The 18,653-nt window shown below is 47.5% G+C and overlaps 1 protein-coding gene across 1 annotated transcript in view; it reads left to right on the plus strand.

The window, feature by feature from the left end:
• Positions 1-18,653, plus strand: part of itpr1a (inositol 1,4,5-trisphosphate receptor, type 1a) — a gene marked incomplete at its 5' end in the record, with an annotated part of 73,834 nt that overhangs the window by 25,012 nt on the left and 30,169 nt on the right. The window contains 23 exons of the mRNA XM_083668223.1: positions 358-477; positions 2,567-2,761; positions 3,035-3,286; positions 3,709-3,850; positions 4,023-4,176; positions 4,327-4,517; positions 4,634-4,766; positions 4,877-4,931; positions 5,054-5,219; positions 5,460-5,633; positions 5,769-5,849; positions 6,001-6,138; positions 6,266-6,391; positions 6,493-6,693; positions 7,052-7,303; positions 7,711-7,836; positions 8,005-8,133; positions 10,399-10,519; positions 11,084-11,268; positions 11,453-11,601; positions 11,892-12,003; positions 12,761-12,796; positions 17,076-17,123. Of these exons, the coding sequence (XP_083524349.1) occupies positions 358-477; positions 2,567-2,761; positions 3,035-3,286; positions 3,709-3,850; positions 4,023-4,176; positions 4,327-4,517; positions 4,634-4,766; positions 4,877-4,931; positions 5,054-5,219; positions 5,460-5,633; positions 5,769-5,849; positions 6,001-6,138; positions 6,266-6,391; positions 6,493-6,693; positions 7,052-7,303; positions 7,711-7,836; positions 8,005-8,133; positions 10,399-10,519; positions 11,084-11,268; positions 11,453-11,601; positions 11,892-12,003; positions 12,761-12,796; positions 17,076-17,123 (3,286 nt within the window). The remainder of the gene's footprint in view (positions 1-357; positions 478-2,566; positions 2,762-3,034; positions 3,287-3,708; positions 3,851-4,022; positions 4,177-4,326; positions 4,518-4,633; positions 4,767-4,876; positions 4,932-5,053; positions 5,220-5,459; positions 5,634-5,768; positions 5,850-6,000; positions 6,139-6,265; positions 6,392-6,492; positions 6,694-7,051; positions 7,304-7,710; positions 7,837-8,004; positions 8,134-10,398; positions 10,520-11,083; positions 11,269-11,452; positions 11,602-11,891; positions 12,004-12,760; positions 12,797-17,075; positions 17,124-18,653) is intronic.

Here is an 18,653-nt window from a genome sequence, read left to right on the forward strand (position 1 = left end):
TATTGCTGTGTTATGTGTAATAGAAGTCTTGTGGTTGAATTAATTTCTATTGGAATGGGTTGGCCGTGCATGCTGAAGGTCAAAAGACACATGTGTAAGGGGTGTATTGTATGCTCCTTACAGGCAGATGGTATGGTTTTTTTGTTGAACACTTAATTGAAGTCTGGTGCCTAAGTTAATCTTTCATGGAATTTTATGAGACTATAGGTAGGTCTGTGTGTCTGTGTCTTTGTCTGTGTCTGTGTCTGTGTGTGTGTCTGGGTGCGTGTCGCATGTTTGTCTGTGTGTGATGTTTTTGTGTGCACACATCCATAATTAACTACTGTGTGTGTGTGTGTGTGTGTGTTTTAATTCCAGGTTTCTGGACTACCTGTCGGACTTGTGTGTGTCCATGAACAAGTCCATCCCTGTGACCCAGGAGCTCATCTGTAACGCTGTCTTGGACCCAACTAATGGAGACATCCTCATAGAAACTAAGTGAGCCGTCTCTCCTCCCCAAACTCCCTTCTGCTCCTGCATGTCTGTATGGGAGAGGCAGTATTTACGTTCTGGCTACAGGATTTCATCGTTCTAGAATAAGACATAGCCACAGACATTGATGCAGTGGTGCAGACCCCCAAATCCCCCATGCCGTCAGGTTTCATCAGTGCGCTTTTCACCTACCAAGTCGTATGCAACACACTCAACTCTTCACAATGCATTATTGTCCTGATAAGAATCTGACGGCTTTCAGACAATAGTCTGCCGTCAATGCCAAGTAGTCCATCACAGGCTCTTGTGTCACGGTACAATCCAATCTTCAGTTGAATACATCTCACCTCTCTGTATCCACGCTAGATAATAGAGCTGTTCAGTAGCAAACCATGCGGTCATACAGAGCCTCTTCCATAACGGTGTGAAAGCTGCTGAAGGTGCAATCACGTTGTATAGTCTTGTGTGTCTGCAGTGCACTGAATTAACAGCGACCCTGAACACAACTGACCAATTAGTCTACAGTATGTTGTTGTTTTGGAAATGGAACAGAGTCGTTCAGACATAGAAAGTACTCTCTCAGTGCTATCTCTGCCTACGCTAGGGCAGAAAGGCCAAGGTTTGCATACAATCCGAAGCTGGTTTTAATGGCACAAAGCAGCGAGCAGGCAGTGTTACTCCGCATTTGTTCTTGATACAGCACAGCGCTACGTGATCTTCAATACATGCGTCAGTCACGAGGGTTCCCGCGTCAAGCGTCTACCTCTGTGTTCCTCGGCACGTGTCCTGGTTAGCCGTATGTTGTGTCGGATTGAGTTCCAGTCCAGCACCAACGTATCTAATGCAACTAATCAAGGATTCAACCACTCAATCACTAGCTTATTAGTTGAATTAGGTGCTTTATTTATATAGCGCCTTTCATACAAAATTGCAATACACGGTGCTTAACAGTAACATTTTAAATACATAAGTACAGAACATAGAAGCATACATACATAAATACATACATAGATTAAGAGAAAGCTAAGCTAAAAAGGTGTGTCTTGCGGTTCCTTTTAAAAGTGTTAATGGATTGTGACACCCTAAGCTCATGAGGTAGGTTATTCCAGAGGCGAGGACCATAGACACTAAAAGCTGCCTCCCCGTATTTCTTTGTCCTCGCCCCGGGTATGACTAAAAGACCAGTGTCAGAGGACCTGAGAGGTCTCGATGGACTGTAAACTGAAAGCATATCTGACAGGTATTCAGGCGCTAGACCATTTAGTGATTTGAACACCAGTAAAAGGATCTTGAAATCAATTCTAGAACTGACAGGCAACCAATGAAGAGACTTTAAAACAGGAGAGATGTGTGCTCTTCGTCTGGCCTTGGTCAATACACCTGCTACTGCATTCTGAATGATCTGTAGCTTGTTTATAGTTTTTTTTAGGTAGACCAGAGAAGATAACATTGCAGTAATCTAACCTGTTAGTGATAAACACATGCAAAAGTCTCTCAGTATCTGCCTGGGAGAGAAATGGTTGCACTTTGACAATATTTCTCAGGTGATAAAAAGCGTTTTTAGTTATATTACTGATGTGTGATTCAAAATTCAAATCAGGATCTAGAAGCACGCCAAGATTTTTTGCGAGGGGCTTGGTGTTTTGTGCTAGAGACTTTAAGCTAGTGCATAGTTTCTCTCGCCCACTGCGGTGTTGAGTCGAATAGGAGGCTCTAAGGAGGGAAAGACAGGGTACTTACATGCGAGGGCTCCGAGAATGGAGCCCACTGCGGTGTTGAATCGAAGAATTTAGACCTTCAGAAGACAGCAGGCAGGGTCGTGGAGACAGCCGATGTCTGTTTTTAGCCTCTGAGGCTAACGCAGCAGGCCGTTGTTGTCATTCCATAGACAGCAATAACAGCTCTCCGTAATCCACTCGGTTGGTAAAGAAAAAAGACAGTACTACAAAGTAAAAAGAAAATCGAACCAACGGTCAATCCTAATAATGATCAAGAAATAACGTTTTTCAGGATGAAAAGCGGCAGTCAAAAAAGTTTGCTAGGGAGAAAAACCTACTGTAACTAACAGCCTCTCCTGTCCCCCCCCCCCCGGTAGACTGGTGCTGTCCAGGTTTGAGATCGAGGGGGCGTCCATGGGGGAGAACTCTGTGGAGTCTGAGGAGGACGAGGAGGAGGTGTGGCTGTTCTGGAAGGATAGCACTAAGGAGATCCGCAGTAAGAGCATCAGAGAGCTGGCCCAGGATGCCAAGGAGGGCCAGAAGGAGGACCAGGAAGTGGTCAGCTACTACAGGTCAGACCAACATCCTCCACGCCTCGCTCTCTCAACCTTGCTGCATGTGTGACTGGAAATCTACTGTTTATCTGTAGGAGACTGGCCCTCATCTTTTGTCTTTTACTGATCAATTCATTAGAACCAGGAAAATCTATGTTTAGACTCTCTGTGATCAGCTATGAACAGCTCTCTCTGTGATCAGCTTGAACCCCTTTTTTCCACCCAGCTTCTTCCTGCTTATATCCATGTCCAGAGGCTAATCTTCTGTCATGATCTCTCCCGGGCTCTCAGGTACCAGCTGAACCTGTTCGCCAGGATGTGTCTGGACCGTCAGTACTTGGCCATCAATAAGATCTCAGGCCAGCTGGACGTGGACCTGATCCTGCGCTGCATGTCTGACGAGGACCTGCCCTACGACCTCAGAGCCTCCTTCTGTCGCATGATGCTGCACATGCACGTGGACCGCGACCCCCAGGAACAGGTCACGCCTGTCAAATACGCCCGCCTCTGGTCGGAGATCCCTTCCGAGATCGCCATCGACGAGTGAGTGGCATGGCTGATAGGAGTTAGTGGTGTGGTCCTCTGTGGCTCAGTTGGTAGAGCATGGCACTAACAATGCTTAGGTTGTGGGTTCGATTCACGCTGGGACCATATGTACTGAAAAATGTATGCACTCACTAAGTCACTTTAGATAAAAGCGTCAGCTAAGTGGCATATATGTCCATGGTTTGAAGTGAAGGAGTGAACAGAATAGAATGCATCATAGCCTATTGACTTTATCTATGTATGTATCATAGCCTGTCCACGTTATCTTATGTGAATATTCATTGAGGTGGTAGGAAACTGAACCACCGTGAAGCAGCTTCAATATAGTCAATTTGGGAGTCATTATCTTAGGTTAAGAGCTACAGTTGGTTGCAGTGCAGTGCTCATCTCTTCTCCTCCCTGTGTCCCTCTGGTCCCAGCTATGACAATGACGGCACGTCAAAGGACGAGATCAAGGAGCGTTTTTGCCTGACCATGGAGTTTGTGGAGAACTACCTGAGAGATGTGGTGTGTCAGAGCTTCCCTTTCGCTGACAAGGAGAAGAACAAGCTCACCTTTGAGGTCAGTCCTTCCGGAGGCCCAGTCCTTATTGGACGAGTCACCATGAGACTCGGCCCCTACTGGACTGGTCAAATCAGAGATTTACTTCCTATTGGTCAAATCGATATGAGCTCAGGCAGATACTAAGCACTTGCCCCGGTCTCTCCCCCTGTCGGTCTCTATCCATCTACAGGTTGTGAATCTAGCCAGGAACCTCATTTATTTTGGCTTCTACAACTTCAGTGATCTGCTCAGGCTAACCAAGATCCTGCTGGCCATCCTGGACTGTGTACATGTCAGCACCATCTTCCCCGCCAACAAACTGGAGAAGGGAGACGAAAGCAAAGGTAGGAGACACTGCCATCATCCACCCTACAAAGGACTAAACTTACTGCTCCCAGTGACAGTGATTTGAAGTGTGTGTGCGTGTGTGTGTGTGTGTGTGTGTGTGTGTGTGTGTGTGTGTGTGTGTGTGTGTGTGTGTGTGTGTGTGGCAGGCAGTAATGTGATGAGGTCCATCCATGGAGTTGGCGAGTTGATGACCCAGGTGGTCCTGAGAGGGGGGGGCTTCCTCCCCACCACCCCTATCAACCCCCCAAACGGAGACACTGTCAAGACCCGAACTGAGCCTGAGAAACAAGACATCCTAGTCATGGACACAAAGCTCAAGATCATCGAGATCCTACAGGTGAAGGGTCCAAGACAGACAGACAGACAGACAGACAGACAGACAGACAGAACCTATACACATAGCACTGTACAACATTCATCGTTCATCACGTCGTTTTCTTTTCTGTCCTGTAGTTCATCCTGAATGTGCGTCTGGACTACAGGATATCCTGTCTGCTCTGTATCTTTAAGAGGGAGTTTGATGAGAGTAACTCCCAGAGTGATCTGTCTATAACCGGCACACCAGATGGACCAAACAACATGCCAGGTAATGTATAATTAAAATGTAGTTCTGTGGTAAAATCTCCCATTGCCTACTGTGTGTCATATCTGTTTGTGTCTCACTCTGAACTCAACGTACCACTGTCATCTCTTCAGGTGCGCTGGATTTTGAGCACATAGAGGAGCAGGCAGAGGGGATATTTGGTGGAAGGTAACAGTCTTTAAACCTGCAAAGAACTGTAGCAGCACTTATTATTGGGAGAATTAACTGATTGTGTGTGTGTGTGTGTGTGTGTGTGTGTGTGTGTGTGTGTGTGTGTGCCATCCACACAGTGAGGAGAACACACCGTTGGACCTGGATGACCACGGTGGTCGTACGTTCCTGAGGGTCCTGCTCCACTTGACCATGCATGACTACCCTCCTCTGGTGTCACGAGCCCTCCACCTGCTCTTCAGACACTTCAGCCAGAGGCAGGAGGTGCTTCAGGCCTTCAAACAGGTACAGAACACACATCCCCGCTGGGACAATACTGTATGTACAAAAAAATGTGTGCACTCACTGCACTGTAAGTCACTTTGGATAAAAATGTCTGCTAAATACAGTAGTTATAAATACTGCATATATTTTAACCTCAGCTATCAATATAACTAGGGCCAGGAGTTGTTCTTGACCATGTGACCTCCCGGAAAAAAACTCCAGGCCCAATAACCCATTATACTGGTTCCTCTATGTCTCCAGGTCCAGCTGTTGGTGACCAGTCAGGATGTGGAGAACTATAAGCAGATCAAGTCGGACTTGGACCAGCTGCGCTCCATCGTGGAGAAGTCAGAGCTGTGGGTGTACAAGAGACAGGGTCCAGACGAGGGCATGGACCCTGGAGAGGGCCTCTCTGCAGAGTCTGATCACAAGAAGGTACGGGTATGGTTATGGGCATCCCTCCCCAGACCCAGAGCTAGCCAAAGAGCGCCATTTTGTATTATATCAGAGCTTTGGTGTCTATCCTTTGGCAGAGATGCTTAAGAAAGTTGTTCCACCCTGGTATTGTAGGGCGACTCCAACACGGGTGGCTCAGACAAACCAAAGAAACCAGAAAGCACCAGCAGCTACAACTACAGAGTGGTGAAGGAGGTGAAGTTCAAATCATCTTGAATCAAGAGTCACTATTCAACTTGTATTATTGTTACAGTCTATAATGGGCATTGTGAATGTACAGTAGTTTAGGGTCTAGACCCTCTCTCATTCTCTATGGGGGATGAAGACTCTATCTCTGTATTGTCAGATTCTACTGCGGCTCAGCAGGCTGTGTGTCCAGGAGGGTCTGTCAGGCAGGAAGAGTAAGAAGCAGCAGCAGAGACTGCTCAGGAATATGGGGGCTCACGCTGTCGTGCTAGAGCTACTGCAGATCCCCTATGAGAAGGTACGTACGTACGTGTGTGTGTGTGCGTGTGCGTGTGCGTGTGTGTGTGTGTGTGTGTGTGTGTGTGTGTGCGTGCGCGTGCGTGCATCTGTGTGTGCTTGTCCTTTATCCGCTGTCTTTTTTCCAGGGAGAAGACGTCCGCATGCAGGAGATCATGAAGCTGGCCCATCAGTTCCTGCAGAACTTCTGTGCAGGGAACCAGCAGAACCAGGCCCTGCTTCACAAACACATCAACCTGTTCCTCAACCCAGGGGTGAGCTGGACTGCACTTACCCACCAGAACACTGTCCTTACACTAAGATCCTAAAATACAATGAATCTCTCTCTCTCTCTCTCTCTCTCTCTCTCTCTCAGATCCTAGAGGCAGTCACTATGCAGCACATCTTCATGAATAACTTCCAGTTGTGCAGTGAGATCAACGAACGTGTGGTGCAGCACTTTGTCCACTGTATCGAGACGCACGGACGTAACGTCCAGTACCTCAAGTTCCTGCAGACCATTGTCAAGGCCGAGAGCAAGTTCATCAAGAAGTGTCAGGACATCGTCATGGCTGAGGTCGGTCCCCCTCCCCAGACTGCTGTCCCATTGGCCATTCTCAGTATTCTCACTATTCCATCCATCCGGCTTATCCAGTCATGTAAAACTACGGTCCTACCTTGTCATCGTGCGCAGACGGTTTATTTTCTGACCATTTCATCATATCACAACATAGTATCCAACTATCCAATGACATGACTGTCCTGCATCATTATGTTTTAACCACCCAATCGTATGAAAACATAGACTATTACATATTTTTCCATACCTATATTCGCACACGAGAGTTGTGCTAGCTGCCATTAAACTGCTCCATGCTGACCTTCATTGACTCTCTCTCTCTTTGTCTGTCTTCTCTGTTCATCCCTCCCTGTAGCTGGTGAACGCTGGCGAGGACGTTCTAGTATTCTATAACGATCGCGCGTCCTTCCAGACCCTGGTCCAGATGATGCGTTCGGAGCGTGACCGTATGGATGAGAACAGCCCCCTCATGTACCACATCCACCTGGTGGAGCTGCTGGCTGTCTGCACCGAGGGCAAGAACGTCTACACCGAGATCAAGTGTAACTCCCTGCTGCCGCTGGACGACATTGTACGAGTGGTCACTCACGAGGACTGTATCCCTGAGGTGAGGTGTAACAATGGGATTGTCATAACAAAGTCAGGTAGGGTCAGACAAAATGTCTCTGGATTATACTACGGTGTGATTTGAATGGCCAGAGTTCAGGGTAGGGGTAAATCAGACGTGTTGCCTCCCACAAATTGCATACATACAGTATGCTTGCTGTGTTACAGTCCTGCTCTAATGGGACAAACCCAGTGCCTGGCAGTCTCCTAGCTAGACCAGTCATCTCACATTAGGCCTCATTTATTGAATCTTGGCCCAGACCAGACCAGATCTGACCAGACCAGCCTAGCTCAGTTTAGCTGGGCCTAGACTTGACCAGCCCAGCCCAGCCCAGCTCAGCCCAGTCTAGCCCAAATCAGACCAGCTTAGAGTAGGGTTATAATAAATGTTTATCCTGCCACCTCCAGATCAAAATAGCCTACATCAACTTCCTGAACCACTGCTACGTGGACACCGAGGTGGAAATGAAGGAGATCTACACTAGCAACCACATGTGGAAACTGTTTGAGAACTTTCTGGTTGACATCTGCAGGGTGAGGAACAATTCATTCATTTTTGGAAATGGCAATAAATGTGTGCATATTGCCCTTTTTTCCAGTAAAAATAGTAAATGTTTGATTTTTAATTTAGGATTATTTTTTATTTTTTTACTAATGAGTATTAAAAAAGGTAACCTTGTTAATGTTTTGATCCTTTTGCAGGTGTGCAACAACACAAGTGACCGCAAGCACGCAGACACGGTCCTGGAGCGCTACGTGACCGAAACAGTCATGAGCATTGTGACCACGTTCTTCAGCTCGCCTTTCTCCGACCAGAGCACCAGTCTGCAGGTAACCATCGGCAACCAACAGAACGGTCTCGTGTCAATGCCGTTTGAAGCCTCTACAGTTCAAAGAGGGAGGAGGGAAAGGGAGGGATCAGATGTGTGGCGTGCACGTGTGTTTGTGACATCTGTGGCCATGCTCATTTGAGACACAGCGCCGTCCCCGACTGATCTACCCATCTATCTAATGAATCCGTCTCACAGCATAGTCTTTCAACTCCTGTACCACTGCTTTTCAGTTGTCAGTCTAATTCCACAGAGTGAAGAATGGTCAGAAATCCCCGGTCTTTCCTGGAACAGGAGGAGCCCCATGGGCTGCTGGTGTCTCATGGGTAATAGATCAGAGCAGGCAGATGGTAGATGGTTCAGTCGGGGGCACTTCTCTCCTCACGACTCGTATGTAGCTTATATTACCTCTGACCCCCAGCCTCTCATCGCATCACATGGGTGACCCGGGGCGTGTTTTACTGTAAGTATGGATGGATATAGACACCTGAGCTACTTTTAACCACACAGTGTAACCCTACATGGATGTTACATTTACATTTACGGCATTTAGCAGGCGCCTTTATCCAAAGCGACTTACAAAATTTGTTTAAGGAAGTGAATCATCTATCCATCAGTTATCATAAGAAAAAGTAATCTATGGTAGGACCAGGGGATATTGGCAGTCACAATGCCAGAACAAAGGAATAATAATAATTCTTATTATTATTTTATTTCTTTTTTTTTCTTTTTTTTCTTTTTTTTTTACAGGAGAGAAACTTGTACAGGGGGTATTGGGGATGAAAAGATCTTTAGGAGGGACAGTTAAGATGTAGCCTGAAGAGATGGGTCTTCAATCTACGGCGGAAAATGTGCCCTCCGTTTCTCAAACATATTAGACCCCCTCCCTCCCTTCCACTACCCAAGCCTTCTAAGTGATTCATACTAATTCCAAAAGAATTGAGCTGCAGCCTTACTCACCATTGTGTGCCAGTCACCAGGGAGAAATGTGTGTTACAAGGTTTGAAAACATGAGAGAGAGGGAGAGAGGGAGGGAGAGAGGGCAGTACGACCCATCCTTTATTCCCATGGGTCCCTCCTTTCCAGTTCATTTGTACATTTCCCCGACCGATCATATCCATTGACGTAGTTCTTTGTGAAACCGTCATTATTCCTAGAATCTAAAAAAGAAAATGACAACGGTTAGTGCAACGTTAATCCCGTAATAGTGAAAGTAATGAGAGAATTCAGGCTGACTAAGCCAGTCTAGTCATGATGTGTAGTGGCTGCTCCTGAATATGTTCACTGACATTTTACTTTTTCACTGCTTTTGTCCTACTGCTGCAGAACTCAGTTTTGGGGAAAATGCCAGAGGTATTTGATATAAGTTTATTGGAGTGGGGACTGCATATGACTTGTTTCTAATGGGTTTTGGTGGATGTTAGTGTGTGCGTGCGTGTGCGCGTCTGTGTGTCTGTGTGTGTGTGTGTGTGTGTGTGTGTGTGTGTGTGTGTGTGTGTGTGTGTGTGTGTGTGTGTGTGTGTGTGTGTGTGCACAGGACCTATTTATGCGTCCCATTGCATTGGCCCTCAACTACAGCATCGATACTGTTGTCTCCATGTTTTGCCAGAATAAAATCTAACACTTGATAATTACATTTGATAGCGCTGTATGTTATTTGAATGGTCTCATACAGAGAGTTGGCTCACACTGTGGTTTGTGATTCTTGAGGGTTGGTGTTTCACATGGGAAAGCAAACTGCCACTAAGCTGCCAGTTGCCATGCTGGCCTAGGTCCAGGTGTTATCACACTATCAGTACTCTACCCTACTGTGTGTGTGTGTGTGTGTGTGTGTGTGTGTGTGTGTGTGTGTGTGTGTGTGTGTGTGTGTGCGCGTGCGTGTGCGGTAACAGGATGTGAGCCCAGAGCCAAGAGATTTCACATACTGTATGTTCCCCCATTGTTTAACAGCGATACTGTTGGTGGGGGTATTGTTTGTAAAGTTTGACGCTTAAGTGTGAGTGGGGACTCGTAGCACAATAAGTAAGTCCAAGTATTAACCACAGAATTACCCTCTCCCTCTCCCCCTCCAATCTACCTCTACCTCTCCCTCTCCCCCTCCTATCTCCCTCTACCTCTCCCTCTCCCCCCTCCTATCTACCTCTACCTCTCCCTCTCCCCCTCCTATCTCCCTCTACCTCTCCCTCTACCTCTCCCTCTCCCCCTCCTATCTCCCTCTACCTCTCCCTCTCCCCCTCCTATCTCCCTCTTCCTGGTCTCCTCTCAGACCAGACAGCCAGTGTTCGTGCAGCAGCTGCAGGCTGTCTTCAGGGTCTACCACTGTACCTGGTTGAGCCCAGTACAGAAGGGCTCAGTGGAGGGCTGTATCAAGGTGCTGTCTGACGTGGGTAAGGACAACATCCGCTTTTAACAGCACATTCCTACAACCCTCAAACCCCAACTCACCTCTGCAATCCCAGTCAGAGCAGAGGGCCACCGTGACATTATGTGTAATGCAGTATAAAAGGAATAAAGGATGCCCACCCAAGGTGAGGTGCTCACTAATGCAACGTAATTCAAAACTGAATTAAAATAAAAAATGGCTGTGGCCTGGGGTGGTCCAGTAGTCCAGCACCATAGTAGTCTAGCACCATAGTAGTCTAGCACCATAGTAGTCTAGCACCATAGTGCACACATATGCCCATGTCGGCATGGGTTTGAATCCGGCCCATGCCCTGCTGACATACCCTCTCCTCCTTACTTTTACTGTCTTTCTTCACTATCTCTATCTAAAAATATAAGAGTGGGACTGCCCCACTTAAAAAAAAATACCTTTAAAAAATATATATAATAATGCAAATGGAACACTCTTCTCCCGTTGCTCTGACAAGTGTTTGCCCCACCAAACGTTGGTGAGGTGGATAAATGTCACAGCAATGGGAGAAAAATGTATGTCAAATGTATCCACACAGCCAAAGGCCGGGCCATAGCCATCCCTGTGGACCTGGACAGCCAGGTGAACAACCTGTTTGTGAAGTCCAACAACATTGTCCAGAAGACAGCCATGAGCTGGAGACTGACCGCTCGCAACGCCGCCCGCAGGGACTCCGTACTGACCGCCTCGCGGGACTACAGGAACATCATCGAGAGACTGCAGGTGTGTGTGTGTGTGTGTGTGTGTGAGAGAGAGTGAGTTTCTGATCATCTGTCTTTCTGTGTGTGTGTGTGTGTGTGTGTGTGTGTGTGTGTGTGTGTGTGTGTGTGTGTGTGTGTGTGTGTGTGTGTGTGTGTGTGTGTGTGTGTGTGTGTGTTGATGCCCTCTCTCTCTCTCTGCCCTGTAGGACATAGTGTCAGCTCTAGAGGACCGTCTGCGTCCATTGGTCCAGGCAGAGCTGTCTGTCCTGGTGGACGTGCTGCATCGCCCTGAGCTGCTCTTCCCAGAGAACACCGACTCCCGCAGGAAGTGTGAGAGTGGAGGCTTCATCTGCAAGTGAGTGTCATCACAATGATACCCCCCCCCCCTTAATATTGCATCATTCCCATTAAGTTTAGTTTATGTATAGCTTAGATGTTTCCCAGTCAGCTTGGCAGGTGGGGAGGTATTTCCACATTTTTCATTGACTGATTCTGTCAATAAAAGTCAATAAAAAGTCGATATGAAAACAAACGTTTGCACAACAACTCTCCACCCCCAGCAGCCCTCAGCCTGCCCTCACTGGTGACCTTTTGTTAGACTCACAGTTGCACTTTGACCTGTCCCCCCCCCCCCCCCCCCCCCAGACTGATCAAACACACCAAGCAGCTCCTGGAGGAGAACGAGGAGAGACTGTGTATCAAAGTACTGCAGACGCTCCGGGAGATGATGACCAAAGACCGCGGCTATGGAGAGAAGGTATGGAGGACCGCTCACAGAGGACCTGGGTCTCCCCATCGCTCTAGTGGGACAGCCCACTCTCTGTCTCAAAGCCTTTTGTCTGATTCCTATTGACAAGCCAATGATTCATTAAGGTGACTGTGAATGTGAGGCTGTGTTTGGGATTGTACTGTTAGTTTGACTTTGATTCGATATTAAATTCCTGATGGATGAGGGAATGGACAGACGATAGAGGATACTGTAGCATCCGGACAGGACATGTCCTTTCACGATCAATTGATATCCGGCGATCCCTTAACAATGAGAATGATCTTGTCACACACACACACACACACACACACACACACACACACACAGTCAAACAGACCTCATTACCAAATACTTAGTAACTCGTCATGTTCCAGTGAAAGCATGCATATCTAAAGTTAAGCAAGAAAAAAAAATGGCTCCCAGTTGTCCGTCTTCCCAGAAATGCTGTTGGCTCCACATGTGTTTACCAAATTTCATAGTATTGTACCGACTCTTCTAGTCTATTCTCATTGTGTGGCCAACATCCATGGCTAATGAATGGTTTCTCTGAATGAACATGTGTGTGTCTGTGCTGCTATAAGCACTTAAGAGAGAAATAGTCTTCATCTTCCACCTGAGCCCGTAAACATGATGCATGCTGTGTATATACAGGAGTTGCCCTCTGCCCTGCTTACACTGATGCAGCCACCGCCTCCCTGTGCTAACCATGGCTAACCCTCCATCTCTCTCTTCTCTTGTCTTTCAGCTCAGGGCCTTTGATGATGAGATGGATTTGCCTGAGGTTGTCCCTCTTTTTCTTCGATATCTCTCTCTCTCGCTCCCTGTGTTGTTCCCTTCTTCTGTGTTTTGAGCTTTACGTACTATATGACTGTACAGGTGTTTGTGCTGTAGTGTTAGCTGAAGTGGTGGTTGTAGTTGGTGAATTGTGGCTGTAGTTCCAGATGGGGTAGTAGATGTAGATATCGCTGTAGATGGGGTTTCAGTTGCTTTCTCTGTCACCCTCTCTCTCTCATGCACCCACACTCCTCAGTCTACCAGAGTTTTTTTTTTTGTAGGATTCGTAAGAAAATCAATTTGTGTGTGTGTGTGCGTGCTTGTGTGTGTGCGTGTGTGAAACAACACAGCCCTATTGTGTAAGACAGTGAGTCACCCATTGGCAGGGCAAGCCTCCAGTATTTGTGGCTGTACTCGGTCTCTCAGAAGGCTGAGGAATGTGTGCACTAGTTTCCTTTTATAGTATTCCCCAGCATTTTGAAAAGCACCACAGCGGGAGGTTAAGTTACTGATACTGCTGCACCAGTCACGGCCCATTAATTAGGCATGAGTATGAGTTTGTTTATGTGAATGTCGCTTCGTCTTTGATCTTTTTTGAACGCCCTTTTTTGTTCAAGTAATATTATACAACAAAGGACCTAGACCATAAAGGACACACACATTTTGAAAAGTGAAAAGGGACATTGTGCAGGAGAGATAAGAAACACCCTATAAAGGGCTTGTAAAAAAAATAAAAAAACTCCCGGCTGAAATCAGAACAACAAAGTTTGACTGTTCTAGAGAACTCTCTCTCGCTCTCACTCGTACTCTCTCTCTCTGAGTAGCCTGAGCTTAAGCTGTTTTAGGGTGTTTCCCCTGCATTACCCTAGGGTGCCAGTAGGGGGCACTGTGACAGTGTGTGTGAGGAGGTGTGTGTGCGTGTGTGTGTGTGTGTAAGGCTGTGTGAGGCTGTGGCAGGCGGCGTTGCCGTGTCCTAGTTTTCCCTGCCTGCAAGCTGCACGATTCCTGGGCCCCTGCCAGCTCTGGGCCGCAGTTACATAAGAACCGGGCTTTTTTTCCTGGAACCCAGCCTCTCAGCCCCTCCGCTGATGTGTGACCTTCAACAGTAATTGCCAATAAATGTGCGGAGGAGCTGTTTACCCGGAGACACTGCTTGAGCCTCGGTGTGGGATGGGGGCTTTAGGTGGAGATGAGGGGGGGCTCGAGGTGGGCGCTATAGGGGGTGGTCTGTGGGTGAGTGTGTGTGTGTGTGTGTGTGTGTGTGCGTGCGTGCGTGCGTGTGTGTGTACCTGTGTACGTGTGTCTGTGTGGGGGGTGTACAGTGTGTATCTTCAGCTCTCCATATAAACACCTGTTAAGAGGCTCCAGCTCTGCAGCCCTCAATGCCGTCCAGCTCTGATGTAATAATGGCAGCAGGAAATAACAGGCCAACCAACCTCGCCCACTCTCCCATCTCTCTCTCTCTCTCTCTCTCTCCCTTTCTCTCGCTCACACCATTTCCTTTTCTCATTTTCTTCCTCCCTCTCTTGGCTCCTTTTGGATGTCAGGGCATAACTTCTCACCTTTTTCTTTCTCCTCCTTTCTCTCTCTCCTTCTCCCTCCTCCTCCTTCCTCTCTCTCGCTCTCTCTCACGTACAATCCTGCACACACCCGCTGGGCAGAGTAAGTGGCGCTGGCAGTGAGTGTTGGTGTTGCTGTTTGTTGTGTGTTGGAGACTCACCATGCAGGGCTGGGTTGTGACTTGTCCTACAGTATTCTCTCCTCTCTGTCTGTGGTTACGCCCTCGGTGTGACTACATAACCTTCGATAGATCTCAATGAGTATGTGTACAGTAAAATCAAATTTAGGTTACCCTTAATGCACATAAGCTTCCACGATCAGCCATGAAACACACCATAGTGATTGACTGACTGTTGATTCAGGTGTGTAATTATGTACGGTATGAAGCAGACACATTTGGGTTCAGCAACATGACACCATGGCAACTGCACACGTTCGCATTCCTTCCTCCGGGCGTGATGTCAGAGAGCTGATTTGTGTGAAAGCTGATTGAGATAACATGGCCCAGAGGTTATGTAACACGGTGGAGTCGGTTCACCGAAGACCTTTACTCAGGTTTGAGTGAGATAGGAGTCAAGTCAGTGGGTTGGGTTCAGAAAGTTCAAAAGTTGTGTGTCTTTTGTTACCAAGAGTTTACACTTACCTATAGTGTTTTGAATACAAAACAAAGTTAATATCAGGGGTGAAATGAACACAGTAATCCGTAATACATTTTTCCTCTGCCTCAGTGGCTACTCCTTACCAAAGCCCTGTGGTGGATGGACATTCCTATTATGAGCTCATAACAAACCAGGTTACACCCAGCTACCCTCTACAACTTCAATGCCAAGTCTAACACGTACCAAACTGTTGTATTGGCCTTGATCCAACTCCTGGTCAAGATGGAAGCCATTTCACAGGTCTGAAAGAGAATTAGATCAGCTGCAGTGAAAATGACTGTGGACTGGTGTTATTTAGTTTATTTCACCTCTTTATGGTTTTTGGGCCTCAGCAGGGCAGCCTGGTGGTAAACCCCAGGATCCATTTCAGTCATCGTTGGTCTAAACATGACTCAGTCAACGCCTGCTAAAACACTAACACATGTACGTGTGCGTACACACGCGAAAAAAACACCTAGAGGGGGAGCGTGAGTGTGTGTGTGAGTGTGTGTGTGCGTGCGTGTGTGTGTGTTTTCTCTAACATGGAAACGGAGGTGAGGCCTGACAGGGGCTTGCCATGGGGAGATTCCAGCTCGATGGAACGGTTGTTGGAGGCGGATGTGGTGACCGTGAGGGGTTACTCTGCGGTTGCTGTGGTTGGACCGTGGGTGGTGAGGAGCTCGTATCTGCTCTGATCGGCAGCCTGTCTGAAGGCTGCTGACTGGGTTTGATGTGGTCAAAGTGGGGGAGTCTGGTGTAGCCACGTCTATCTGTCTGACGCTGCTCAGATCCTTCTGACCTATCTGTGGTCCTCGACCTCACGTACATCCTTGCATCACAGTACATACTTGCGTTTTCGTGTGAAACAGAGATAACGCTTTCGGAACAGAAACACGATCAACTCCAGTGATACAGAAACGTGTCTCTCATCCTACTGTAAGGATCACAGAAACAAGCTAGTCTCTCCCTTAGTGCTACAGTAAATTACAGAAGCATGCCAAACATTTGCGGGCCTGTCTAAACACTGTATATGGACATACTGTACTGTAGGACTATACCACTGTGGATGAGAGGGGTGAAACCTGACTCTGTGCTGCAGTACACCGTTCCAGACATACAGTACGGTACAGTGACCTCTCTAACACAGCCATGTGATGGGGCCCTCATTCTCAGTCTGCCTGTCCCTGTCCTGCATTCTAGACCCTGACCTTGACCCTGGTGGAGGGGGACCCAGAGTCCTGTTGGCAGGGCCAGTGGGTTTGCTGTGTTATTTTCTCTCGTGTGTTGTTTTGGTGACAGATGGGGCCCTCTAAGCTCCTCTGTGTCACTGTGGTTCAGTGGCCTGGTTCCCTGTGAGCACCATTATGTAACCCTGCTCCTTGCCCCCCCACCACCCCCCCTCCTCTCTGCTGTTTATGTTGGTGTCGTTAACATGGTTCCCCCAGAGCCTGCTGGTTTTTGAACAAGCAGTTGTCTCTTGATTGTAGGATTTTTGCGTAGAGCTCCCCAATTTGCTTATTCTGGGATAGCACAGAGTGGGAAATCTCTGAGATCTCAAATGGTACACAAGTTTACAGTTGGAAATGTCCCTATTTACGAGAAGCACCTGAACGCATCAACAGATACTGGATACCATGTACAATACTTTGCAGAAATTAATAGGAGTCTAAAAAAAAAACGTTACTGTACATCCTATTGTTTGATACATCGGGGAAAATAGAACAAAGGATAACTATTCTGATGCCTTATCAGACAGAGCGTTCGCTGAGAATGTTGTTGAAACAGTGGTCCTAGTGAGACTTTTGAATCTCTAACTCTGCACTTCCTAGTTGATGGCCTTCACCACTGACCTTCCCTTTTCTCTTCTCTGACCCCTCCCTAACCCTGACACCCAGCACACGCTCACTGTGGATGGCATGGCACCACTCACTGCAGCTCCTTGCATGTGTACTGTCGTTACTATAAACAAGGAATGAGTTGTTCATTAACCCTGGGTTTGTTTATTTTGGCCGTTTCATGTTGCATGATCACTAACCCTTTTGTTTGTTTCTGTTGGCCCGCTATTCTAACCCACCTCACTGCACCCAGGAGCTGGATCAGAACCAGCCCCAGAAACTACTGGAGGACCAGAGGAGGGTAGGTACTCAACGCAGCACAACCTTTAACCCCTAACCGAAACTCCAGCTTACCTGAAACTGAACTTCGACCACTAAAACACTTTAATCCTGACACCGACCCTGGGCCTGAGGCTGAGCACTTACTCTGATCAACAACCACTTTAGAGGTTGGTATAGGCTGAACCCTCGGTCCATCGCTGAACTCCAACTTGGGTAAAGGATGGTAATTGCTAAGCCCTCTGCAGCCCTCACCCTACAGATTGTGGTTGTTGTTTTACAAGGCTGATATAACCATTGTGGGTTCAGTGTGTCTGTGACTGCATCTCAATAGTCTAAAGTGGCCTCCTCAACTGAACGGGTGAAGGCTACTACCTGGTGGCCATGGCTCATTTGTACACAATAGTGTAATCAGGGGAGGCTGGTGGAGGTAGAGATCAGAGGACGCGCTCATTGTAATCCATGGAATGGAGTGAGGGAATGGTCTCATTCCATTCCATGCATTACAATGAGCCCGTCCTCCGATTTCTACCTGCACCAGCCTCGCCCTGGGGTAGATATAGGAGAAGAGGCGGGGAGAGGAAGACACTTTTAGCTGTGGAAATGCAGCAGCCCGTAGGAATGAGGTACTGTCCTGTTAATCCTGTTGGTTGTCTCGTAGCAGTAGCCTGTCACTAACCTGGGCTAATGCTCACCTAACACCTAACACAGCTGAGCCCACCCATGTTCTGTATACGCCAACCACCCCCACAGCCCCTGTGCACTACTGTCTCCAAGGTAACCATTAGTGGAAGTCAAGGATGCTGTGTGTGTGTGTGTGTGTGTGTGTGTGTGTGTGTGTGTGTGTGTGTGTGTGTGTGTGTGTTGAGCGTGATGCCTCGCTGTTTACCATGTCAGTACAGTACACAATACCCATTGATCTGCCTCATGCCAATGAAAAACGAGGCCCACAGCAGTTTTCATTCCTAATTTATTTCCGGATAAGCCGACTCCTGTCAGTCGGAGCGCAACCGTGGAAGCAGGACTTATGTAACTCTCTTTCGGTCTCAAAGGCACACACCCACGATTGACTGATGACACACACACACGCACACACACAACACACTCCACCGCCTTTCCCTCCCTTGTCTACCCCTCCCCTTGGGAGACTTGTCCCGTTGCCGTGGCGACTGCACAGTCGTGCTGACTCCTCATCATAAGTGGATGAGTCATCGCGTGGGAGAGTCGGCCTCAGGTTGGCCTGTCAGGACCCAAACTCCCGTTGCAAGACTCGCACAGTTTTACTAATGCCAGTTGTGACGAACGAAAGAGCTGGATGGCTGGCTTTCAGTTTTTAGTGTGTTGTTTATTTAAACAAGTATGGGGATACCTGGAGTAGATATTGATGAAGTGTGTGTGTGTGTATGTGTGTGTACCTTTTGTTTTCAGGTATTGTATGTACATGTTTAACCTCACAGTCACAGGTCACCTCAAATCCCTTCAAACCTCTCAATCAATCAAATCAAATCAATTCAAGTAGGATTATTGGCATGATGATGGATCTACTGTGTAC

This window comes from Argentina silus (genome assembly GCF_951799395.1).
Source record: "Argentina silus genome assembly, chromosome: 4".
In the NCBI taxonomy this organism is placed as follows: Eukaryota; Metazoa; Chordata; class Actinopteri; order Argentiniformes; family Argentinidae; genus Argentina; species Argentina silus.